Genomic DNA, 26243 nt, shown 5'->3' on the forward strand with positions numbered 1-26243 from the left:
GGGGGCCCTGGCTTGATGCCCGGAGCAGCTGTACTGCATATGCCCTAGAAACAGACACCAAGGACGGGGTCTTGGCTTCACGCGACCCCCGTTAATGGTCAAGGGCAGGGAAGAGAAGAGATGGTCTCCTTTTAGAAAGAACCCCCAGTGAAGCAGCAAAACCACACACACACACACACCCCAAAACTCATCTGAGCTGGGGCACCCATGGGGAGGTGTACCACTAGGATCGTCGTATCTTCTTTCAAGGAGCAACCAGCTTCTCCATAGCTGCACTCAGCTTTCCAGCCCAGGCCGTGCTCTTCCTGAGCTGCCCCATCAGTGACTGAACTTGCGGGGGTGGGGAGGGCATACGTTCTGAGGGCCTGGGCATTTCTACGTGTTCCCGGTCCTCTAATAGGGAGTCATTGCTCTGGAGCCGGCTGAGACTCTGCCAGATTTGCCCCACAGGCTGAGACTCCCCTTGCTCAACCCTGCTTCCTTCCCTTTCACCTTTTAAATCTCTTGCCCTTTCTCTGCATTTGTGACTGCTTCCCAGAGGGCCTGCCCGGTGCAGGAGCACAAATGGGAATGCGTTTGGAAATTGCAGCGGACCAAAATCCTTTTCCAGCCCCGACCATACTGCAGGTTGGTAAGCTATCTGACTTCTTCATGGGACTCCAGGCAGATCGTAGGGGTGGAAGGTGGGCTGCAGGACTAAAAGCTGGGGGGAAGGCAGAAGAGGAAGCCCTGCAGAGGTGCGGCTGATGTCCTTGAGGAGGAGATCGGGCAAGGGTGAGCGAGCCCCAGACAAACTGCTGAATGTGAGCTAAAAACTCAACTGTGGAGGAGCCCCTTCCTTCCCATTTTCACACATATCCTGCTTGAGTCGGGGTCCGAGCATGCAGGGGGGTCCTATTTCCCAATCTGACTTTGGGGAAGTAAGTCCACATTTGCAGCTGCTGGGGTTGCTGGAAGCTCTGCCCTGGGGGAGGAGCCCAGAAGGGAGAGTGTGCCACCCCGAGGTGGGTCCCTGGGGGCTGGGTTGGTGGCAGGTCCAGGACACTGCACAGAGTTTAATGCCAAGGTGCAGACTTATTTTCAGTTATCTGATCTTTCCCTCTATGTCTGATAAATGGTGGGCGCCTACTAAAGGGAAGTGGAGGATTCCTTCGATATGGCAAACCAGCGTATTTCAGCCCGTACCTGACAGCCTCGTGTCCAGGTATCCCTCGCCCTGTACAGCTTACAGCACGATGAGTTATTATGAATGAAAGAGCTTTAAAGATGAGGCAGAAGAGTAGGTACCTAAAGGACATAGGATGGATCTTTTTAGAAAGTAAATTTTTTAAAAGATTTTTATTTATTTATTTGAGAGAGAGAGAGAGAGAGAGATCATGAGTGGGGGAGGGGCAGAGGGAGTGGGAGAAGCAGACTCCCCACTGAGCAGGACCCTGAGATCATGACCTGAGCCAAAGGCAGACACTTAACCAACTGAGCCACCCAGGTGCCCTGAAAATAAATTTCTGAAGGAGGCACCAAAACCTGTTTGTTAAATGAATAACTACTTTATTGTTTGAATTTGAACTTTGATGCAGCATATTATTTTTTAAAACCAGGATGACATACATGTACTTTTAGAAGAGGTGGCTGATTCTAAAATGCCCCAGATCCTGCGTCCTCCCACCGTGGATACTTTCCCAATAGTGCATCTGTGAGTGGTCCCAACTTTCCTCTAGCCATCAGCCCTTTGAGCCACTAGCCAGAATTCTCAGCCCTCATTATAGCCCTGAGCAGGGACAAGGGTAAAGAGACAAGTTGTTTGGGGCTGGGGCTGGCCCTGGCCCTGGCCACAGCGTCACCATCGCTAGGTAGGCACAGGGGAGTGGTCCCTGCTGCCCGAAGGAGTGAAAGAGTATGGCCTCCAGCCCTTCCTGGCCAGGCTTGTTGCTCTCCTCGTCCCTGGCCCCACAACACAGACACCAGGGAGGGGGCCGATCTGTCCATCACACGGGTCATGGTGGCCCAAAGCACTCAGGTCAGAACTCCAGGGATGTCTGTCCTTCCAGGTCCAGACAAAGGATGGCAGACAGATTTCATCTCCATGTCAGGTCTTTCTGAGTGCTGATCTGCCTGGGCCACTGTATGGGGGGAAGTTAAGGTCACCTCCAGGCTTAGAGGAATCAGCGACCTCTAACGGATTGATTGAGTCAGCTGCAGGTGCTAGAAAGGAGCCTGACAACATGTGTGTCATTTATTGGTCATACTGGTCTGGGATCATTGGCTTCCTGTCTGCACGGTGTCCCCCAACATGGTTCCTCCATTAAAGTGGGAACGTATGGCTCCCCACCCCCTGTTTCTTCACAGTAACCCTTTGGGTCTTCAAGCACCTGAGCATTTCATGTTCACAGATCTGCTCTCCTTGACAATTCCCTGCCCCCCGAAGGAGTGAGCAGCCAGCAGCTGGATGCTGGGGAGTGCAGGGACAAGCAGACTCACTCAGACCCAGGGACACCAGGCTTCTAGCCTGAGCCTTAGCATCAGCAAACCCAGCAGATGCCTGCAGAAAGGATCTTGAGGCCCCAAACACCTGCCTTTCTCAGTCCTTCACATATGCGTACAACCCCATCGTCAGTGTGTCTTCTGCGAGTGTAAGATTTTTAATCCCACCTCATCGTGAGCCGATCTTCCCTCCTACCTCATGCTGGTGTTAATTTGCAATGGGGCTGGGGAGCAGATAGGGAAAGGAAGGGGTTCCTGGGAGGCTGGGGATGGAAACGCAGAATGGGGTGATGGGGAAGGAGGCCAAAGATAGACTTTGCCTATGTTAAGGGTTCAGCTGTGTCCCTCCCAAAGATACGTTGAGGTCCTACCCACCAGTGCTTATGAATGTAACCTCATTTGGGAATAGGGATTTTGCAGATGTGATCAAGTTCAGATGAGGTCATCAGGGTGGATCCTATCCAATTTGACTGGGGCACTTACAGGAAGAGGAGGGAGCAGAAGGCCCTGTGGAGACGGGGGGGGGGGGGGGGCAAGGGTCAGGGAGGCAGAGCCGCCAGGACCACCCAGGGCCTCCGGGACTGGAAGAGGCAGAGAAGGAGCCACCCCTAGAGGCTTCGGAGAGAGCATGGCCCTATCTGTCAACACCTTGATTTCAGACTTGGAATCTCCAGAGGGTGAGAGGATAGAGCTGTTTTCAGCCCCCCAGTCTGGGGTGCTCTGTTGCAGTGGCCTCGGAAAGCTGGTCCGGCCTGTTTCTCTCATTCCTAAAAACAGAGTCATCATTACGATAAATACCATCGATTACTATGATCATATACTGGAGGTACGGCTATCTTAGCCACAGAATAAACTCTGGGCCCAAAACAGAACGCAGTGGGGCTGGTGGTGCGCGTGGGTCCTGCAGGACCAGGTAGGCCGACAGGGCTGAGCTGCCTGGAGCTCAAACACACACACGCACCACTAGGAAATAAATGGGCTCGCGGTGGAAACGACCGCTGTGGACGGCCAGGGAAACGCAAGCAGCGATGAGAGAAAAGAGAAGAGTGCGCGGGGCCTCTAGATCAGCAGATGCAAGAGTTCTGGAAAAGGAGGGAAGTCGGAAATAAAAGGCAGGCTCCCGCTCATGTTCCCAGAGGTGAAGCGGGCAGTAAACGCTTGCCCGCTGGGCCAGCCAGGCTCCCCAAGATGGTGAGGGCAGCGTCGTGGCCGAGGAGCACCTGAGGGAGCCGTCGGGGTCCCCCGTCGTCCCTGGAGCAGTGGGGAGAGACGGATGGAAGCACCTGTCAGGAGCGTGGTGTCTGGCTTTGGGGGAACCGCAGGAACTGATTCTTGGATAAGAATCACCTCCTTTATTAGAATTGCCTAGAAGGGCAGCAGCGGCAGCGGCTCTTTCAGAGATCAAAGGGTCTGTATCCCCAAGTGACAGTATGAGTGGCTTAGGAATCCCCTGTCACCTCGGAGACACCGCACCAGAGCCCCGGTTCTCACACCCTGCGGCTGGTGTGCGCTGCCGGCTCTGAGCCGCCGAAGAAAGCTCCGATGAGAGCCCGGCCGGCGGCTGGTGTGGGCACTGCACCAGGACGGCTCCCGGGGCAGAGAGCGGAGTGGGGGGCCGGCTGGGGATAGATGAGCCGGGCCCAAAGTCTCAGGGTTTGTGTCCAAACTTGGTGAAAGGTAAGCAGCAGACAAAGCACGGGTGCCACGGAAGGGTATCCGACTCATCCTCAGATGTCAGTGATGGGAGGGTCTGCCCCCAGGAGCAGATTCACCCCCAGTCTTAAAAGCGTGGTGGTCCCAGGTGGCCCCTGGGAGCGGCAAGCCAGCGCGTGCAAGGGTCAGCTCAGAGTCTTCGTGTCGGTTTCCCTTCTGCTCTCCCCCCAAAGCACAGCTCGTTAGGGCCTCATTTTTCTTCTCCCACTTGGAAAATGTTATTACTCATGCTAATTTTAAAATGGGTAGATTTGAGTTATGGAAAAAAAAGTCCCTTTAAATTAAAATTCTCTGTGACAAAGATCTCTCTCTGCGTCTCGGTGACAATCTACTTCAAGTGATGCCTGGGATGTCAAAATCCCTCTATAAAATAAGATTGGGAACAGTTCACTGGGGCTTATATAATACCCATATCAAGCAAAGCCAATGAACGTGTGCTTAGTGGCAATTATGGTTATAGAGAAATAAAAAATTTAAAACAATATGGACATATATGATTATATGGAATTAAAAGCCACAATGTTATAAAACCCAAGTAACCAGAATACACTAAGACAGAAAGACGCTGTACAAATACTGGGACCACTGCAGGGCAGTAAGGGACCATCTAGAGTCGGGGCTGACATTTTCTAGCTTTGTGTTATTGACCAAAATGTCTAAGTGTTGGAGCCTCTCTTTTCCCATCTATAAAATGGGGATGGTGCTTCCTCATACGTGGTTATAATGAGGTTACTCAGCACCGAGCTTGGCACATAGGAACAATAATAAATGGTGAACAATAATAATGTGGTAACAGTAAGTATGTTTGTAATAAATGACAGAGATGTGAAAAATATATAAAAGATTCTCACAAATGTCCAAGCATATAAGACTCTCTAAAAAATGGCCAAAAGAGTTCACAGTTCACAGAAGTTGAAATGAAAGTTAATGAATGAATTCAGTGACAATTCTTTACTCACTAAACTCACTAGTAGTGAAGCACAAAGTAATGTAAATATCTAATATCATTATAACAACAGAGATGCTGTTGTTAAAGGAAGGAACAGGTAAGTAGGAATATCCAGGATTTCCTGATGGAAGTAACCAATTTGTTTGATTATTTTGGAAAAGAATTTGGAAGACTTATCATGAAGAACCATAACATTCTACACATTGACCCCATAATTCTGTTCCGGAGAGTGAAATAATCCAAATTAAGAGAAAGTTATATTTACAATGAGGCATGAAGGTAGAATTAAAAGAATTTTAAAAATCCAATAATATAGTAATGGTTACTTTGTCATAGAATACTAACTCTATAACATTACATGGTGATTTAAAATGACAGAGTGTATATAAAATACAGTGTCTACAAAATAACATCAGGTAGGATACAATTTATTGAAGTAACTGCAAATATTTTAAAAGTAACATAAATATATACAGATACATATGAAAGGAAGCTATAAAGAAATGCAATTCATTTTATATTGGTAAAGAGATTTGGATATAATTAGCTATATATTGTTTTATTAATAAATGTATTTATATAATCTTAATTTCTCCATAGCACCTGTTATGAATCCATAGTTCTTCATGATTCACTTTGTATTGACCAGTATTTGGGTATAAAGATCCCGATTCAGGAATTCAGTTAGGACACAAGGGAGCTATGTCCTCTTTGGGGCATTTCCTGACTCGATTTAGAAATACCACCTGAGCCCATGGATGTGTCTTTCTAAGAAAAACTTTATTCCTCAAGATTTGCTCTTGGTTCCCTGATCCTCTCTTTCACGTTTCTATAAAAACTCCAACCTTTTAATCTGCTAGATCATTCTCTATCATACCTTGAAACACCTTGAAAAGTCACTGGATTTTTCAATCAGAGAAGGAAAAGTTAATTAGGAAAGTACCAAAGAACTAAAAGAATATTATACATGATGAAAGTAGCCAAATAGAAATGTTCCGTCATTCACCTGTTTTGTGGTTTTTGAGAAACCCGCTAAGTTTTATAAATGACAGAAACACTTTCTCAAAGCGACAGATCAGACCCTACCCATGCATGGCAAGAGAAGCTATTTCTGTCTCTGGGCTCTGGTTACACAGCCCGGCCTGGCAGCTTTGTTCTCAGAATTCACGCTGTCATCAAAAGGACTCAATACAAACAGCCGTGGGCCCGCCAGCGGCTTAGCTGCAGGCACAGCTGCAGTCTCCCCTGTCACGTGAAAAACTCGGGGCTTTTTCTGGGTCTGGAATGTCTGTGGGCCACGCCCCCCGCCGGCCTTTCCTTCCCCTGGAATCTGGTCCGTGCTTAGGTGTCGGCTCAGTTTCCCCACCTCGTCCCAGCACCACTTTCCTCCGTGTGAACCACCGAGCAGTTGGGAGCTGGCCCTTCTTGCTGTTACACTTCGGACGGCGATCTTTCGATGGCCAGCCTCCGTGACAGCGACAGGCACCTGCGGGGCCCCTCCTAGCCGAACGCGTGCTTCTCCAGGGGAGGCATGTGTCCAGTTCACAATGCTGGCGTAGTGTCCGGCCTCCAGGCCCCGGGGGGATCTTCATGTGTGGTCTAGGTAGAGACTTTAGGGGGTCTAGGAAGTTCCCCAAATCCCAGGCCAGGCTTGCATGCCCACACTGCTGAGGCCTCCAAACAGGGGTCCCCTGGATTCCTTTGTCCCAGTAAAACCCCCAGGGGTTTGAGCCGATCCCGGAGGGCTCCTTCTGCTTACTGGCGCTCAGGTTAGGATTAGGCAGACCCAGGGGACCTGAAGGGCGGTTGGCAGGGAGCTTCTGGGAGAGATGGTTCTAAGGGCCAGGAGAGCCGAGAGGGAGAGCTCCTCCTGGAAGGCACCCAGCACCTGGAACAGAGGCTGCTGGGTGACAAAGTGGGACGTCGGGAGCTCCTGGGGCTCCCGCTGCGCCTTCGCGAGCCCTGATGAGTCGACTGCTTGTTATGTGACACAATAAATGTCCTATTTCTTAAGGCACTTTTAACAGAATTTTCTCTATTTTTGTAGCTGATGCACTTAACATGAATGCAGCCATTTAGAGCTTTCATTAGATGATCAGCTGCCGACCATGGTTAAGGATCTTTGTGGAGGTGTTCAGTCTATACTGACTGATGGATAGATGGAAGCCCGGAGGAGGCCTGGAAATGCCAAGCGCACGGGCACGTGCCGGGCCGCATGGAGGAGGTTACTAGCTGGAGGGTGTTGTTCTCATGCTCCAGCCCACTGCCCAGTGCTGTCAGGCCACGGAGGAGAGAATGAGGGAGACCTCGAGGTTAGAGCAAGCCGGGATGTTGGGGTGCCACACCGAGGGCCATGCCCGAGGGAGGAGCCCATGGGCTGCCGGCTTGGGGGTCGAGTCACCCGTGGGTGGATGCGGAGAGTCCTCCTCATGAAGAGCACGTAGGGAAAATAGGTTTCAACTCTTACAGGCCAACTCTGACGGATTTGATTTGTAGTGTTGAGAAGGATTCTGAAGCCCTGTCTAAATTTAGCCTTAATTATTGTTAAGTCTCCCAAGGACACAGATGAGATGTTCATCCTCCCAAGGACTGGTTCTTGGCTTCTAGAGCAGGAAAGTCAGGGAACCCCTCCAGAGTAGAGACCATCAAAAGGGGGCCCACATATCTCGTAAAAGGCCCGCTCTATTTGATCTACTTCTCTGTTTAAAGACAATCTGAGATGGAGGCCATACCTCCTCCAGGAAGCAGATGAAGTTGCTCTTCTTAAGCCACTTCTGTGGAAACCAATAAACTGGCATCAGGTTTATCAGTCAGCCCCGGTAAATCTGCTCCCATCTACCCCTGGAGCACCTCTTCATCTGACGGCGGCCGGCGAACTCCCAGGTGCCTCCATTTTCAGAGCCCATCCCAAGCCGGGTACAGGCAGAGGAGTATGGGGACGGCCGTCAAGCCCATCCCAGAGGAAGGGCATCAGGCGCAGGGTCGGGGGAGAGGCCCAGGGCTCAGCAGGTTTGGCGGGAGCCTCTGCCTGGCCACTGAGGAGAGCGGAGGGCCCGCGAAGAAGCAGCATGGGCAAGGGCCCACGACAGGGTTTGGGGCCTGCTTAGGGCCGGGGAACTGAAAGCCCCAACCACTTGGCCCGGAAGATGTGTTCTACTCAGAGGGCGTGACATGTAGGAAGACGGCATGACGGAAAGGAGACTGTAGGAAGGTCTCTCTGGCTCAGTAGGCCAGCAGGCCGTGGAGCAAGGAGAGGCAAGAACCATCTGGAGGATGTGGGGCTTGGGCTGGAGGGCCTGGGTTAGTACAGAAGGCGCCAAGGGCAGGTGCAGGGGAGGGACCTTGCCCCTTCCTCTCTCTTCCGCTCCCCCCGCTTCTTGGAGTTCATCCCTGCGGGTGCCTGCCCCACCCCTTCCTCCTTATCTACCTTTCACTCCCCTCTCTCTTCCTTTCTCCTCCCCTTCCCTGTCCCCTTCCCCACTCTCAGGTAAGTGACAGGCCCCACTGGCTTCCCCATGTTGGGGACTGCCTGTGGTCCGAGGGGTGGTTGGGCCTCTTCCACCTGGACCCCCTTGAAAGATGGATCGCTCCCTCCATGGCCCTGGATTGCAAAGTGGGGGGCTGGGGCGGGGGGGTTGGGGGTGCGCCTGAAGGCTTGCTTGAAGTGAAGCAGATGGTACTCTTGGCTCCATGGAGGTGACCAAAGGACATGACCTTCCTCCCGGCCTTTCTTTCGGGAAAGGAAGTCTTTGGAAGTTTGTAGCAACTGAATAAATCTCATCACTTTGATAAGCAGGGTCCCATTTCACTCCCCATGTGGAGAAACTCCACACTTCCTCTGATTGTTTCAGTTTATTGAATTTCAGTATGTGAGACATGATAGCCTTATTCCTGGGGAGTGTGGGGAGGAAGTGCAGGGGCCCGGCCGGGCCCACACTGGGCAGTGCAGGACGAGCAGCGCAGGCTGGGTTATTCTTGGGAGTTATTTTGATCTGCTGGCCCCCGTCAGCTCATGGTTCTGTGCCCAGCCTCAGGGCCACGTAATGGGAGGATGAGGCGTTTCATTATAATAATAGACTCCGAGCTCACTGGAGGCGGGTGGCTCTCCGAGGGCATTGGGACCACGTTGTCTCGCTGGCTCGGGGTCCCTCTTCCCTCCCGAGCTCCGCTGGTGCCATCCAAGGGAGAACTAATTGCAGGGACGTAGGGGAGAACAGAAGGTGGGGAGCAGAGTGGCACAGCTTCTGAGGGCTCCCCAGGAATGAAACTTTCCTCTGCACTGCTCCAGGGAGCAGAAGTGACTCATGGGGAGCCTGACTCATGAGAGCAATGGGCGGGAGGGCTGGGGAGGCAGCTTTCAGCTTGACATAAGGAAGAATGTTCTCGCCATTAAAGCTGTTTAAAAAACGGAACCAAGTGACCAGTGAAATAGATGTCCCTGGCGTGGTGAGAGCTCACATCGATCAGGCATCTCCCACCCCAGCCCCACATTTTCCAATTTAATTTTTAAATTTAAGTATTTATTTGTTTTATAGACGTTTTACTTTGCTAGGCTGTAGCCACGAAGTGCCACATGCCGGGCAGCTTCAACAACTGCCATTCACTGCCTCCCAGTTCTGGAAGCTAGAAGTTCAAGATCCGGGTGTCGGCAGGGTGGGTTCCTGCTGAGGCTGGGAGGGAGAGTCTGTTCCGCTCCTCTCCCCTCGCTTCTAGGGGTCTGCAGGCAGTCTTTGGCGGTCCTGGGCTTGTGGAAGCATGACCCCATTCTCTGCCTTCATCCTCACACAGCCTTCTCCCTGTGTCCAAATTTCCCTTCATAAGGCCACCGGTGATATTGGGCTAGGCCCACCCGACTCCAGCAGGAGTATGACCTCATCCTAACTTAACTGATTACGTTTGCAATGACCCTCTTTCCCAATGAGGTCACATTATCAGTTACTGAGGGCTAGGACTTCAATATATGAGTTTTGGAGCAGGAAGGCACAATTCAGTTCATGAGATGTGGTACATATATATTGTAGAGATTCAGAAAACAGAGAAAAGAAGTCAAAACTTCCACATTTCTATTGCTCAGAGATGACCACCTTGAATATCATAGAGCATATCTTTCTGAAAAAGAGATCTTAAAATGGGACAAAATGTATACACTGTTCTGTACTTGCTTCATTCAACCATCTTTACCTTTCTGCTTCACTCAGTACATAACCTATATTCAAACTGTGTATTGTTTTGCTCAAACCAATAACCCACCTGCGGCTGTTCACTCTAACCCATTGTTGTGTCCATTAGTCTCTTTAAGTGTCACCGTCCCTTTGTGACATTGGCTTAGTTGGGCAGTGATGCTACATAACGTCTCCCCTGCTGGATTTGTCTGACCGTTTCTTTGAGATGTCGTTTGGCCTGTTCCTCCGTCCCCCGCGTCTCCTGGACACTGGGGCTCACTGTAGCCGTTGGCTGCTCTCAAGTGAGGTGTGTTTGCGTAGACGGCGTCACAACCACTTCTAAGTCTCTCGTGTCAACCGGCAGGAAATGTCTGGGTGACTCAGGCCGGGTCTTTCCAGGTCTGGGGATGGTGCCTGGGGGATCCTGCCTTGGCGGGGAAGTAGCAGCTGACCTCCAGGGCTCTGTGTGACACTGGAGTTTTGACAACTTGAAGGTTTCTGGTAGTTGAGACAGGAAGCCACCCTATCTGGTGGCAGCTGGCCCCGGGAGGCTGAGCCACCCTGATTGCTACCCTTTGGGGCCCACACTGATGCCAAGATTTCCAGTTCTGAGAAGTCCTGTCCTTGGATTCCCAACACCACGTCCACTAATGTGGGGTGATGGGGGCCGTGCTTTCTCACCAGACCTGTGCCTCCATAGTGGCCCAGCCCCACACCGCTGCGAGGCGAGGCCTTAGTGTTCTCCCATTTCCCTCCTAGACCATTTCCAAGAAAGACCATAGCTCTTTTTCTCCAGCATTTACAGTGTTTTTTTTTTTTTCTCTAGAGGATCAACTTATAATGCAACACACAAACTTTATGCATATATTTGCTGATTTTTTTTTGACAAATGTATACACTTGTATAACCAAAACCTCCATCAAGATACAGAACAATCCCATCACTGGTGGTTTCCACGTATCCTTTCCCGGTCAGTCCTGGCCCACCCAGAGGTAACCGCCTTTTCCACCAGAGATAATTTTGCCTGTTCTGGAACTTCATGTAAAGGGAATCGACAGGATGTTTTCTCCCACTGAGTCTAGTTTGGGTTTCATCCATGGTGAGGCAGGTGTCAGCAGGTCATTGTCTTTATTTCCCGAGCAGTATGGCGTTATAGGAACATACTCCAGCTTATTTATCTGTTCTCCTACTGATGGACACTTGGGCTCTTTCCAGTTCTTTGCTATTATAAATAAAGCTCTACGAATATTCTTGTACAAGTAACTTTGTGTACAAATGTTTTCATTTCTCTTGGGTAAGTATCCAGGAGTGAAATTAGTGGGTCATAGTTGAAGTAGTTGCAACCCTTATTCTCTCATCAACAATGTATGGCGGTTCTGGTATTTATCAGCCTTTTAGTTTTTGTCATTCTGGTGGGTATGTGGTGGTATTTCAGTGCAGTTCAATTTTGCTATTTCCCCAGTGATTTATGGTGAGAGCTTTTTCTTACATGCTTATTGGCCATTTGTATAAATTCTTCTGTGACTGTAACTTCTTAAAATTAATTTTTCCCCTTTCCTTAATAAACACTATAGCTATTGTTGAGCTTATTCAAATAGGCATTGGACACATGAATCAAATTTCTTGCTCATCCTTTAGTGAAGAGAATCCAAGACATGTGGCTAGGAAGCGGTCTTTGAGAAGAAGCGAGGTCATATGTGTTCATCCTTTTATTCCTGCTTCCCACTGTCTGGATTTCTGCTGAGTTCGTCATCAGCAGGTACTGGAGGCCGGCAGACTGGTGCTGCTGACCCAGGACTCTATGGATGGTGTTCTCGAAGAGCATTCTGCTGCATCGGGAGGGCCACGGTTGGACGGGGCAAAAGGAGCAGAAAGACCCCTCTACCCTAAGGAGTTCACCTTCTGGGGCTTGGAGGGGGTGGGAGAGAAGTACAGAGCTTGCAGCTGAGGACAAAGAGGGGAGGATGCACCGCTTCCGGGACTGGACCCTTGGTGTTGGAGAATCCTGACGCCAAAGAGCTTCCTTCAAGTGTCAGGTAGAATGAATCCAATTCTTCAAATGGAGAGTGACATTCGTTACCCTTCCTGGCCTACTCTTTGAGCCAGCTCAGATGGTTTGCAAGAGAATAATCAGAGCCTCCAGGGAGCCACCCGGAACTCGTGCCCCTGCCCGGTCTCCGCTCCCCGCCCACTTGGACGTGGCGACTCAAACTCAGTCTCATGCTCCCGTGATCACCCCTCATCTGTCCTTCTGTGGGTGTATCCCCTTCATTTAGAGGGACTCGTTTCATCGTGGGAGGACTTCACTGCTCTGTTTCTGTGGCCTTAGAAGCTGTCCAGGACTTTCACTGGGAGACCTTCGAATGGGCCACAGACATGGCGGAAGAGAGAAAGAAGGGAGAAACCGCTGGAGGGGGAAGGAGACAGGGGGAAGTGGGATGAGCAGCTGTCTGCCTCTGCCTCAAAGTTACATGCCCCTGGGGGGGTCGTGGCAGAGTGAGACCGAGGACCCGCCATCCACCGGAGGTCCCACAGTGCCCTAAGTACAGGTTTAAAATGAGTCTGGCAAAAAATAGTGATCAACAAATGAGCAGATTATGAGCATAAGAGTTTATAATCCAGAGAGATCTCCACCCTTTGTCTCCCATGGTGGGGATCCTTGTGATAAAAATATGCTCCCCCTTCCCGAGGGTTCTCATTTGTGACGGGATCCAACTGTTCTCCTTATTCCTTTAGAACAGGGTGCCGTCAAGCCCACCCCCCCCCCCCACCCCCAGAGCAGCAGTTCTAGCTCTTCAAGATTTACAAGAGAAAATAAGCTGGGACGCTCAGGGACAATAGTGAGGACGGTGTGGCCACGCGGTGTGACGGGCCCAGCGTGGGGCCCTGCCCCGGGACCCCCCGCAGGACGGGCCTGGCCCCTTGGGTCTGCCCACGCCAGGCCAGAAAGGATTCAGGGGAAGAGGAGAAGAAAGTGCAGCCCGAGCCAGCACAAAGCAGCTTCGTTGTGTGACCGCCATGGCGAGCTCTCCTCCCAGCAGAGGGACTGTGAGAAAGGGTTTGAGGCCGGCCCCTTTCCACCGCAGGGAACAGGGCCTCTGGCCTCGGTGCCCGGAGCCTGGGAGGGCTGCAGGCTGGTACGGGATGCAGCGGCATTGGCACTCCCAGGATGGCGCGTTCCCAGGCCCCGCAGACAACCTTGGCCGTGTCCCATTTCCTCCTGGAGAAAAGCTTTAGCCCCGTGAGGGGGGTAGGGGCTGCCGCATCTTTGGGGGGGGGCCCAGCGCCCTCCCCTCTGCAGGGTGGCCCAGATTGGAGTCACTTGGATGTTATTTACTCCCTTCCAAAGGCCGGTGGAGGGGCCGCGGTGAGCTGTGTGGGAGACGTAGTACGTTACTCACTGGCCTCTGTGAGCATGGATTGGAATCCCAGAGTCTAATGTTTGGGAGGAACTTTGAGATCAAGACCTAGCCCCGTCACCTCATGTTACAGAAGGGGAAACTGAGACCCAGAGGATTTAAGTGTTTGGTGGCCAAGAGCTCTCAGCTGTTTGGTGGCCTCCTGAACCCCAGCTGAGGGCAGGCCCTTTGTGCCCCTTGGAAGGGGAAAGGACATGGGGATGGGAAACTGAGAGAGGTCTCTGAGCCAATGAGGGGTGCTGTCCTGGTCGAAACCCCACAAGGGAAGTCCTGGGCAGATCAGCATCTGGGGGCGGGGGGTGAAGGCTCCAGGAAGGGATGCAAAATGCCATGAGCAGGGAGCGGGCGTTTGTGGAAGGCATCCTTCCCACCTTTGTGCGTTGGCCTTCGGCTGACCTGCTCTTTCTCGTTTCCTAACCTCTTGAAGGGGTTGATGCCGTTGTACGGATTCCCAGAATGTTAGGGTTATAAGAGACTTCTAAGTTTCCCTGGGCCAGATTTCTGCCCACTGTGGGAACCCCTTTGGGATGGTCTCTGGTGGTCCCTGGCCCTTCTTGAAGTTCCCAAAGAGAAGGGAAGTCTCTAGCTCCTTGGGCAGCCGGGCAGCTTCGAGTCGGGTTTAAACAGCGCGTGGACCTTGAGTGTTCACACAGACCTCCAGCTCACGGGTGGGAAGCCCGATCTTGCTTCCACACAGGCCCCCTCGGAGATGCTCCAGCTGGCACGTGGTGGAAGGACTGGGGCCTTGTCTCTGGCATCCCCGTCTGCCAGCCGTGTGGCCTTGGACCAGCTCTTTTGCTGCTCCGAATGCCCATCTCTCATCTCTGGGACGGAAGTAGGGATGCTGTGTTAGCAGTGGTCTCCACGAAGTGTGTAGGGCCCAGTGAGCCTCCGCCTCACGCTGCAGGCCACGCATCCTGCTTCTTCCGTGTTCCTCGTGTCACTTACGACAGGGGCCCAGGCACAGAGTCAGCCAACGGGAAGAGAGCACGCACGGCCCCGACCCTGACCCCGCAGGAGCCTCGGATGATGGCGCAGTGGTTGCAGCCGCCGATCAGAAGCCAAGGCCAACAGAGACCCCGCGCGTCCCCTCGCTTCCTCCCCACCTGAGGGGACCCCGGCCACAGCCGCAGGGGCCCGTGCCCGGCGAGCAGAGACGTCGGGCCGGGCTGCACCGAGCATCTCACCCCGAGTCTGGCGGGAGGAAACGTGAACAAAGCCGTCAGCACCTCCTCCTCCGGGCCAAGGACGGGCCCCGTTCGCAGGGCCTGGGACTGAAGCGAGGAGGATTAATTGTGGGGCTCTGAAGGGAAAATTACAACTTTCATACGGAGCTTAAAATACACAAATTAAATCCCATCTGTCATTAAATCCCAGCTCCCTCTCACCCTGCTCTATGCCTGCGGTTCCTGGGAAATTAAAAAAATGTTTGTCCAACGACCGACGATCGATCCTGTTTTAAGGCCCAGGAGGGCCGGAAGCCCGTCTGAGAGAAGGGGGTGCTTGGAGGCTGGGGAGGCCAGAAGAGAGCCGGCGTGCCTGGAGGGCCCGAGGAGCTGGGCGGCGCTCGCGGATGATCGCAGGCCGCAGCTCTCGGTAGGGTGAGCTGAGCCGAGCTGACATTTCCACCAAGAAAATGCTGAGGAAACATTTTAATGCAATGGAGTCAATGTTCCCCGTGGCTCAAAATAAATGCTTTCTGGTATTCTGCAGCAACACCCCAAATCACCTCACGGTGAGAAACACGGAAGAAAAAACGTAGTCGTGTGCCTTGGTCTCTTCAGCGGTAAGCAAATGGGCGGCTCTGCGTGGGGTGTCCCCCCGGGTCGGTGCCACAACGGTCCCATAACGCTGGAAATGACACCGCATGGCACGACCCAGCGCCCAGCACGTGCTGTCTCTTCGTGATCGCACTGGCCACGTGTTCTGAGATGGGCCTGTCGGGGCCTTCCGAGGGGAGGGTGTAGAGCTACATTGTATTATCTGTTGTACATTTATGGTACACGGGTCGCTATATGGCCCAGATGTCTTCTATTGAGAGGTTAAGTCTCAGGCACAGTTTTAAGTGGTTTTCACAAGATACCTCATTTAATCCTTCCAAAATACTCTTTCCTCCCGTCTTCCAAATGGGGAAACTGAGGCTTGGAGGATTCTACGGGAAGATCAACATTGTCCAGCAAGTAGGTGGTGGAGCTGCAATTTAAAACTTGACCTGAATCCCAACCAAATCCCAAGCCACCATTTCTCACCCCCTCCTGCCCCACACCCCCTCGCTGGACTTAATTTTACTTCTTACATTGGAATTAGATCGCTCCCTTTTCTAGCCAGTCCAGAAGGCCCACGAAACCCCCGGGGGTGGGGAGGGCCTTCTGGCGGCCCCTCTCGCTGCCAGAGAAGCAGAGCCCTCTATGCACTTAACCACTTGGTGGATTCTGACGGGTATTTTCCAGAGAAAGGCTTTATTCAGTCAGGACTCTGACCTCTTGTGAGGCGCTGTGGTATTTGTTAGATACGTGGCCTTTACTGTTAGTGACGTTATTAGATATTCAAGCAAGTCCAGAAAAACTCCGTCTGTTCTCTCCCAGTAAAGCGTTTTAATCAATTTCCTTGTTTGGGTCATTTTTGTTGTGCTCTGAATGAAGGGAAAAGCCACCTCAGAAGAGGAGAGTTTATTGCCCTCAGCACACAAAGATCCTCCAAATAGATGGGATTTGGGGCCAAGATTGTCACACTTCAGGAATGTTTTGCCGTTGGGTTCCCTCTAACCTGAAAATATTCTTTTAATATGGAGAATTCCTAGGGGAAATGTAAAAAGCCCACTCCTATGACATACTTCCCCCTCTCGAAGGGAGCCTACTGACGGGTTATTAAAAATTTACCTTTTTGTCAATAAAGTTCTTTAGAGGACATTTTCCTTGCTGCATTTTAATGTAATGTTCACCGCCCCAGATGCATGAGGGACGAGACAAAAGGCCTTTTAAAGCTCTGGTTCTAGAAGGTTCCTACTTGGCATTTAGTGGAGCGAAGTGACACACGCGGACAGGGGTAGCTGTAGGATGCTCTCACCAACCTGGGAGACAAACCTTAGGCAGTGGGAGATGCCCACGCCGGCAGCGGACTTCGGGAAGGGGGCGAGGCGGCTAACGTGGTAAGCGAGCTGTTTGAGAACAGCTGCTCTGAATTCTCTGAATTCTCACCAGTTAGCTAGAAAGTTCCCCTTCTGTATTAATATAAGTAATTCAATTTTTTAAGTTGCAAGTATAAAGATGACAACCACACTGAATATTTGGAAATGTGATATTGAACAGTGAGACTTTAAGCCCTTTTTTTTTTTCTGGTAACACTTGAAGTAAAGATGATGGGTTTTTACCATTGGCTTTTTATTGGTTGGTTTAAACCATATTTTTCTAAGGTACACCTGTTTGTTCTCTAGACTGAGGACATTTAGTTATCTTCCTGATGAGGGAAGTTGAGGTTTTCCTATCGTTCATAAAGGCTACGTTAAATTAATTTCCCCAAAGGGTCCTATGCCAAATGGAAAATTGCAAGAGTGGCCGGCTTGAAAGCAGGGTCCATGGAGAGCTGTGCCACAAAATCAACGACTTTTAGTGTAGACAGGCCTTCACAAGGGCTGGAATCAACGTCCAGGACAGAGACCTTGGTTTGGAACTGTCATTCCCAGACTTTGCAGGGCATCAGAATCCCCTGGAGGTCTTGCTTAGACGCACAGGCTGGGCCCCACCCTGCAGTTCTGATTCAGCAGATCTGAGCAGGGGTCCCAGAACGTGAATCCCTCCCAGGCGATGCTGTCGTGAGGCCACGGACCCCACTTTGAGAACCACTGGGCTAGGATGTGCTGGGGGTAACTCCGGGTGTTGATGGCTACTTCTGGTTAGCCTCCCTGAGAACATAGACTTAAATGGACATCTGAGTCCATTTGTGCTGAGTCCCCCACGGAAACATCCGTACGATTGTGGGTGTTTGGAACTGACCCTGACGGTCCTCCTGATTCTAGCCCGGTACGGTGTTCCTGGAGGAACCCGGCGGGAGGTACGGGAAGAGGAGACGGTGAGCCCGAAACCCAGGACTGCGTGCCAAAGCCATGTTGATGTTAGAGCTCACACGGAGGCTGTTGGTCCGTCTTTAGACAGCCAGATGGGCCCTGTGTTTCTGGGAGATGGGGAGGATATTTAAAACACTTTCCTCTGACCTGGTTTAAGCAGAATAATGAATGCCTGTCCCCACGACAGAAGAGCCTTTTTAAATTTTTCGAAGTCTGAGCGTCTTCAGTGACTCTTATGTTGGACTGATAATTTTTTTCTCAGGACACCCCAGGGAAGTTCAGTATTCCCTGTCTGTCCGCCGGAACACGCGAGGAGGGGCCAAGCTCTCTCTGACAGTGGACCATCTGTGCCATTTTGTAAGGGCCACTCATTCACTGATTGAGCAAATGTTTACTGAGTTCTGACTCCACACCGGACATGCATCACGGCAAGGGGACACCATCACGCACAGAACAAACTCCCTGCGCTCACGGAGCCTGCGTTCGATGAACAAGCAAACGAGTATGCACTAGTGTGTCAGATACTCATCAGTGTTTTGGGGCAAGTGAAGCAAAATAAGGGACAGAGAGTAGGAGGAAAGGGGGGCCGAGAAAGGCTTTTCTGAGGAAGTGACATTTAGCAGAGACCAGGAGGAAGCCGGGAGCGAGGGAGCGCAGCGAACGTGAGGGGGAGGGTGGTTGGGCTTCAGGCATTACAGAGCCTGAGGCCAGAATGTGCAGCCTGTTTGCGGGGCAGGGGTGAGGCCCGCAGAGCTGGAACATGGAGAAGTGGGAGACCAGGAGGCAGTGGGGGGTGGGGGGGTTGAGGTCGGGGAGGTCAGGCGTAGCCGGGAGCCACAGAGCGTGGGGAGCATGCGGCCATCGTGAGGTTTGGAGTCACTCTCAGGGACGAGGGGGTCATAGCTGGAGGGTTGGGAGTAGCTTGCTGATCTGAGGGGACCTATGTCTGAAGGGTCACTGACATCTGTGCATAGCATCCCCCTGGAACAGAAGTGAGTAGGCAAGGCAGTGGTCGGGCTGGAATGAGGAAGGACTCAGGATGCAGGCAGATATGCGGCCATCCTGATGATTTTGTAGACAGCACTCGGAAGGGATGGGACGTGGGATCAGAGAGAGAGGGAGAGCCAGGCAGGATTCTAGGTTTGGGATCTGAGTAAGTGGTGAAGTGGATTCCTGTTGACTGAGCTGGACCGTGTTGGGCACGGGAGGAGACCGGACAAAGGTTTGGTTTCATATGTCTGGTTTCATCATCCTTTAGACATCCAAGTGGAATGTTCAGTGGGGATTCGGGAAGCGGACATTAAGTTTGAGAATCAGGGGTGTATAGATAGCATCTGAAGCCCTGGGCCTGGGTGAGGTGACCTAGGCCTGGGTAGAGAAGGGGAGGGAGGCGGAGGCCTAGCCATGGGGCCCTGACATATTTGAGGTCAGGAAGAGAAGAAGGAGCCAACACAGGAGATAAGAAAGAGTGGAGCATCTGCGCATCAGTGAATCTCCCCAACAGGAGGCTTATCCTTTAATGGCATTTGTCCTGGTCTCCCAGGGGCCCCGTCACTAAGTGGGCACACAGCACATTCTGTTCTCTCTTAATGGAAGCATGCCATTTCTCAGTGCAAGAGCCCGGCTTCACCTCCTCACGAAAGCGTGCCTAATGTGGCATCCCACGGTGCATGGCTGGGGACAGGCACGTCTGGAAATGCCCTGAAATGACCGTCAAAGTACCGAGGGCCACGTGTTCTCCCCTGCGTAGACAGTGTATAGCTTCCAACAGATTCTTAAGGCAAAAGGAGGGGATATTTCTCAGTACTTTCTAAAGAACCGCAAAGCTGACGTGATACGTGTTTAGACTTACGGAACACGGGAAGAGAACAGACCCTTCTACCCAGATTGAAACTTACAGAAATTTGGCAAAGTAAAAATGAATAAAGGATCCAAGTACCTTAAAAAATATTCCCACTGGGGAAAGCAAACATCCAACTACTGAAACAGAGAAATGCAAATGAGCCAATGTGCAAAGAGCACTTTCCGCCAAGTATCATCATTAACTAGTGCGAGGAGAATCAGCTAATCAGAATCCAAGCAACTTGTAGGAAGATGCAAACCACGTCAGTAGTAGGACCTAAGGTCGGGTAACATTGTGTGAGCATCGGTAATAAACCATTCCTTCCTCAGGAGATTGCGCTGAGCCACCTTCTGGACCGGACTATGTAGCTACTGCCTTTTGCTTTAATATCATCCTCAGCGCTTGAGCTGAAGGGGCAAAGGACCGTTAGTTAGGATTTCTCAGAAACAAAGCCTGATGGGGATTTTGGATTTCGCACTCACGCATTTAAGACCGCAAGAGAGACAAAGGCGACGCGAGATATTATCAGCACCAGATTCAACACCAATACGTATTTTCCTGTGGAAAGTGCTCTTGATTAAGCCCAGCACATTTGTATTATTATTATTATTATTATTATTATTATTATTATTATTATTTTCCACTTTGGGGCAGAGAGGATGCTTGTGGTTCTTTTGTATTATAACAGCACGATTACAAATGGTCATGTGGCATGAGATGACAGTCCCATTTCGGAAAGGCCTTTCCATCTGAGAGCGCAGGTGGGCTCTCTCATTAGAGCAAAGCGGTGCTGAGTCTCGTGCACAAGGAGTAACCAGAAATTTAATGTACTTCAAATATCTTATTTTAGAAGACGTGAGGTTGGTTGAACTTGGGAAAGCCTTTCCTTCTGGGTCTCTAGAAGGCTATGGTGTTCTGGGAGGGCCCCCAGAGGGACACGTGGGTGGGGAAGGTGGACCATGAGGAGGACTTTACTGCCTGAGTGGCTCTGGTCTGGCTTGGAGCCCCGCTCATCTGCAGGCTGTGTAAGTGCAGAGGTCCTCCGGGACCCCGAATATTTAAACAGTGAATGTGAATTGTCCTGGTGTGAACGGGAACTTGGTCATTTTCAGTTTAGATCTGGAAGTGTCCCATGTTGGACGAACTTTGGTTAATGGGTGCTTTCTTAGAAAAGGGATGCTTGCATGGAGACAATTGTTTAAAAAAACATTTGAGATTTTTCTGCCTTCACTTAAAATCCTATCAGAGAGTAGAAATTTCTATTTTGAAAAATGTTCAGGGAATATTTCCCAAGGTATATTACTTCTTTAAAATAAAATCAGTCTTGAGTTTCCCAGCCTCAGCTTGCAAAGGGCTAGTGACAAACATCTCAAAATAGCCAAAAGAAGTAAGAGATGCCATAGGTATTGAAATAGACTTAACATGACTTCATTTTTACTTCTCTAAATTACAGTGCTCTGAGATGTCCCGCAGCCTACACAGAAGCTTCTCTAGAGAGCTCATGTAAGTAAATCCAGGAGGACTTAAAGCTTTCTTTGTTTAAGAAAACTTCAGTTTTGAAATCCTGTTCCCCAAGTATGCACCTATTTTGCAGAACCTTTGAACTTTGTATTTCTGCCTGACATTTTGCAGCTATGGTTGGGCCATAGCAATTATGTGCTGGGGTTCCAATGTGCTGGAAGAGGGAAGCCACTCTTGCAGGTGAGGGCGTACCTCCTGAGATGGCTTCTGGGAGGGCAGGCGGGCTTGTGGAAGCTCTGATGTCTTTCTGACCAGGTCCCGTGTTCTACCCAAGACCTGTGACCGTGAGGGGGGGGAGACCACCCCCTGGCCGATGGGGACCTCGTTAGACAGAGTGAGAACTGCCCCGCCCTGTGCATCCTCATGGATTGAGTACCTACCTACCTGTGGCAGGCACTGGGCTAGCTGCTTTCCCAGGAAAATCCTCCTAGGATCCCATTAGCCCACTGGGCACCCTGATGGGCTGACCACATGCATTTGTCATGTGATGCTTGTAACAAATCTGCAAAGAAGACATTGCAAAGCCTGTTCTGGGATGAGGGATTTGAGTTTTAGAGCATTTCGATAATTTGCCTGAAGTCACAAGGCAGTTACTTGGTGGAAAGAGATTCACACCCAGATCTGCCAGGTTCCCACTCCTGTGTTCTAGCCACTGTGCCCTGCATTGATCATTTGGCCCTTGCAGCGACCCTGGGAAGCAGAGGCTATTAGAGGTGATGAATCAGGTTCAAGTGACTGGCTCTGGGCTCCGAAGCTCCTGAGCACCAAGCTCACGGAGTTCCCACCCAGATCTTGACTCTCACATTCAGGGCCTTACCGATTGCTTCCCCTGACTAACCGTGACACTGGGATGGTGCCTTCCAGTAAAAATAATACAATTACACACGAGGCACAGGCAGACAAACACCGTTGCCGACACCAGTGATCGAGAGCTCCCACTTTTCATGGCTGCATTCCCTTAGGCATCTTTAAAAGGAAGTTTCAGTGTAAAAATGTAGGAGGTAGCAGGTGAAAGAAACCCCTGTCTCTTTTGAGTTAATCAGAAATTATTTGGGAGGGGTGCCTGGGTGGCTCAGTTGTTAAGCGTCTGCCTTCAGCTCAGGTCATGGTCCCAGGGTCCTGGGATCGAGCCCCACATCAGGCTCCTGCTCAGCGGGAAGCCTGCTTCTCCCTCTCCCACTCCCCCTGCTTGTGTTCCCTCTCTCGCTGTGTCTCTCTCTGTCAAAAAATAAATTAAAAATCTTAAAAAAAAAAAATTATTTGGGAGAAGTAGAAGACAAACTTAGGGTAGGATCTAAAAAGCAGCCATTCCTATTTCCTTCCTGGTAAAACAACGTATGAAGAAGAATTCTCCAGAGAACGTGGTGCTCTTATGGAGTTATTTTGGTTTTCTGCAAAATTATCTCCTTACAACAAAGAACTCATCATTGCCTTGGAGGAAGTACCATGTTGTCTGAAGAAAAACTCGTCATTATTCATAATGTTTCTTTTGGAAATAAAATGCCAAAGGTATAAGAAACTATACTAGGCCCTTCTCATGGATCACCTCTAGTCCTTAACAACATTCCTATAGGTAGGAATAATCTCTACTTTACAGCTGAGGAAACCTGACACTCAGAGAGAGTGAATAACTTGCCAGAGGCAGCAGAACTAGTAAGTGACAGAGCTGGAAGATTAACCCTGAGGTTTTAGTTCCAAGCCCAAGCTGGGGCTCTTGGGCCGGGGGGCGGATCTTCCTGCTCCCTGTAACAGGTGGCTGTCAAGAACATGACCCAGAGCAAGAAGGCAAGCCAGTTTCTGTCTGAGGCCAGCCTTGCTTCCATCTCCTAACAAGACAAGGCAGGAGATTCGAGTAGAACTTTCCAAGGCCCCAACAAGTCACCATCTTTCTGACAGTCTCATGGATTTGGGTGTCCCTTCAAATTCATCAGTGATGCCAAGGCAAGAGCTAATGGGTGTAAGTGAACATTGCAGTTTGGAGAAAAACGTGCCTTAACCTGTCAGTGTGTGCTTCTAACTATGCCTTTTCAAAATACACACGAAAGCCACTTTGTTTTACATAGTCATGCATCTCTGTTTATCCTAAAAAATGCTTACAGAAACTAGGTGGTGGTAGCTACTTAGATACTAGATTTCATATGCTGAGCCAGTCATCAAGGAAGACGAATTATGAACCAGTTTTCAAATTTGGTGTTTGCCTTTGGGAACTTGAATCTTAAATAATTAGTGACAGTAACCTCGAGGCCAACGCTCGGTGCACGTGGAACACATTCTGCGTCTTCACTTTTGTGCAGAAACCGCACTTTGCTACACAATGAGATACTTTAGGCTATGCATTTCTGGGCAGTTACAGCATTTCTCAGGTGTGCGAAGTCAGTGTTCCGTCTTTATGACGTTTTCTGGGCTGAGTTTCAAACGCCCCGAGCTCAGCACCCGGCATGCCTAAGAAGCCATTGTTGGGGCTGCCTTATGGTTGGGTTTCTCTTTGGGCGCCTTTTTTTTCTTTCTCAGTTGGATGAAAAAGTACATGTTCTTAGTCTTTTTTTTTTTTTTTTTTTGGTTAGAATAAAATTCCAAAATACCGCCTCAGACCTACAGAGAGGAGAACCCATCCACCTCGTTGAGATCGGAGGCAAAGGAAAGGAGAATTGCCAAAGAATCGTTAAGATGCATATAAGTTATTCTCGAAAATGATCGAAAGCCCTGAGCAAACTGCTGGATGACATCTTGTCAAGAACACACCGGGTCCTCAGACACGGTGGGTAATAACGCGGAGGGACAAGCATTCACGCTAGCATTTTTTATCGTGTTTGCGTGCTGCATTTCACACCCCCGACCCCCAGCCCCCCCCAAACACGCACTGGAAAGCCCCGCAAGCCCAGATGACTAGTGGCTGGAAGCATTCATTACGTTGGTAGCCGAGGTTCATAAGAGGCCACAAAACTGTCCTTCTGCAACTGGAATAGAGATTCAACAGTTTTATTGAATGTCAAAGCACAGAGTTCTGGCCAGCTGCTGGAGAAGTGCTGCGGAACGAGGGTTTTTCTTCCATGACAAACACCTATTACGCAGTCAGCATAAACTCTTCCCTTACAACCTCTGACATCACCCTCGGGGCAGGCAGACACAGAACAGCAATTGCTGAATTGCACATGAAAATTATAGTTTTATTGTCTATACAACTGAAGGTTTAACTCGGACTCCTGCTTCTGTCCGAGCTGTATAAAGAAGCAATTCTTCTTTGAGAACAAATAAGCACAGTACGCTATTGTAATCTAAGAAACAGGCACTATTTATGTATTGGAAAGCCTTGCTCTCAATAGGGCTAACGGTCCAATGGCCCATAAGCCACTATTTTAGCAGCTGTAGAAAAGAAAGCTGTAGAAGTCACCAGGAATGAGATGCCGAAAGCAGCAGAGATGGATGACGGGAGCGCGGGACCGGGAGGGGAGCCCGCGCCGCCCCAGCCGCCCGGCCGCTAGTTGAGCACGCACGACTCGTAGGTGGGGACCATGTACTTGATGTTGATGAACGCGTCCTCCCCGCCGTAGCGCTCGAACGCTTCCAGCGTCTCCTGGATCAGGTCGCCGATGTTCTCCCTCTTCTGCTGGCTGTAGTCGATGCCGTCTCCCGAGTTCACTGGTTCAAACACACAAAGAGCCCCGTTATTGTGCCGTTTTCTCCAAAAAGCCCTACACATCCATCTAGGCATTTTCTCCGAATGCTTGTTAGGAGATGCAAGCATGCAACACGTTCTAGGTGATCATGCGGAGTTTTAGGAGCGCTAACAACTCTATAAAAATACAAAGCCCCACACTTGAGCTGATGAAAACTCCTCTGAACTAAAGAAACAGCAGACTAAACCTAAGTGGGGTGATCACAGTTACACGACAGATCACAAATCTCAAGTCTGACAGCGATAAAGAGTGTTCTCTTGGACCCTGAGTTCTTCAAAGTCCCGACAAAAGAACGGTCTCTCATCAGGGTGTTGGCCCCACGCGGTTTGAATGGATATACTTGGGGAGGAGAGGCTAAGCCCGTCCCTGTGCCTTTGGTGATGTTTTATCTGCTCCTTCTCCAAGTGTCACTCATCTGCAATGATTTCCATCACCCCGGGTGTGGGTGGGCTAGGAGGAAACCGCCTTTCCTGCTGTGGCTGTTCTTGCTCATCACTGAGCAGGACAAGAGCTATGAGTTATGGTTTCACAGGGACCCAGCCAAGGCCGGGCCTCGAAGAGCCTTGAAGGGGCCTCTGCAGCTTCCCCTCAGGTTCTATGAGGGAAGGGACTCCCAGGATTGGTCCTCCAACTCAGACCATTTGGATGAGAAGTATCTGATTGCGCCCAACCTGTACGATGTCTGCAAGAATTACCCTACCCAGGCCGGGGGGGAGTCTGACTAAAACAGAGACCCTTGGCTTCCAGCCAGAGGATGGAGGTCCTGAGAGGTTTCCCCCAGTAGCTGTCTTTGACACACATTCATGCTGCACTTCACTCACAGATTTCCAAGGGCTTCAGCCACACCTGTGCTCCTAGTAAGCGGGGCATTATTAGGCCTCTGCCGAGTTGCTGACGTCACCCCATCTTATCTCTGCTGAAGTGAGGTGCAGCGGATGGGCTTGGGCCGTGGCCGCACAGGGCTGGGAGCTGCAGATAGAAGTCCTTATTCTATCCATATTTCAAGTATGGCTCCAAAATGTTGATTTTGCTTGAATATGAAAATTATAGAGGGAAAAATGGTATTTCAAACTTTTTTCCTCAGTTATTTGGGACACTTAAGAAAAGACTGAGTAATGGTTCAGACCAGTATTAAAAGTAACAATTGCAGCCCCACATGGCAGAGATAAGCAGTTCTTTTGCTTGATTTTTCCAGAAACTTATTAGAGAAATATCACTGTCTTCTGTAACATAAGGAAAATGGGAATTGCTCTCCTGGTTAGTTTCTTTTGGTTGGTCTGAAGGCAGGCAGAAATATCACTAATTTTCAGAAAGTGAAATTATGAGTCAAAAAGCTATGGTGTATATTAATTTTTTGTAACAAATGATCTTATAATGCAAAGCCATTGTCATTAGGTGGGGTTTTCTTTTTTTTT

At 50.3% G+C, this 26243-nt stretch overlaps 1 protein-coding gene and 1 long non-coding RNA gene across 6 annotated transcripts in view; one reads left to right on the top strand and one right to left on the bottom strand.

Annotated features, from left to right (window-relative positions):
- Positions 1 to 379: 379 nt before the first annotated feature.
- LOC144379025 (uncharacterized) overlaps positions 380 to 26243 on the top strand; it is a 34988-nt gene continuing 9124 nt past the window's right edge. The window contains exons 1-3 of one of the 4 annotated variants that reach the window (XR_013441024.1): positions 380 to 627; positions 21084 to 21133; positions 23716 to 24154. This is a non-coding gene — a long non-coding RNA (uncharacterized LOC144379025). Of the gene's footprint in view, positions 628 to 650; positions 775 to 16754; positions 16873 to 21083; positions 21134 to 23715; positions 24155 to 26243 lie in introns of those variants that run through there. The other 3 variants (XR_013441025.1, XR_013441026.1, XR_013441023.1) reach the window with 3 other exon arrangements.
- PACRG (parkin coregulated) overlaps positions 24294 to 26243 on the bottom strand; it is a 511451-nt gene continuing 509501 nt past the window's right edge. For both annotated transcript variants that reach the window (XM_078054491.1, XM_078054490.1), the window contains one exon: positions 24294 to 24790. In XM_078054491.1, the coding sequence (XP_077910617.1) occupies positions 24630 to 24790 (161 nt within the window). In that variant the 3' untranslated portion in view covers positions 24294 to 24629. The remainder of the gene's footprint in view (positions 24791 to 26243) is intronic.

This window comes from Halichoerus grypus, chromosome 9 (genome assembly GCF_964656455.1).
Source record: "Halichoerus grypus chromosome 9, mHalGry1.hap1.1, whole genome shotgun sequence".
Lineage (NCBI taxonomy): Eukaryota > Metazoa > Chordata > Mammalia > Carnivora > Phocidae > Halichoerus > Halichoerus grypus.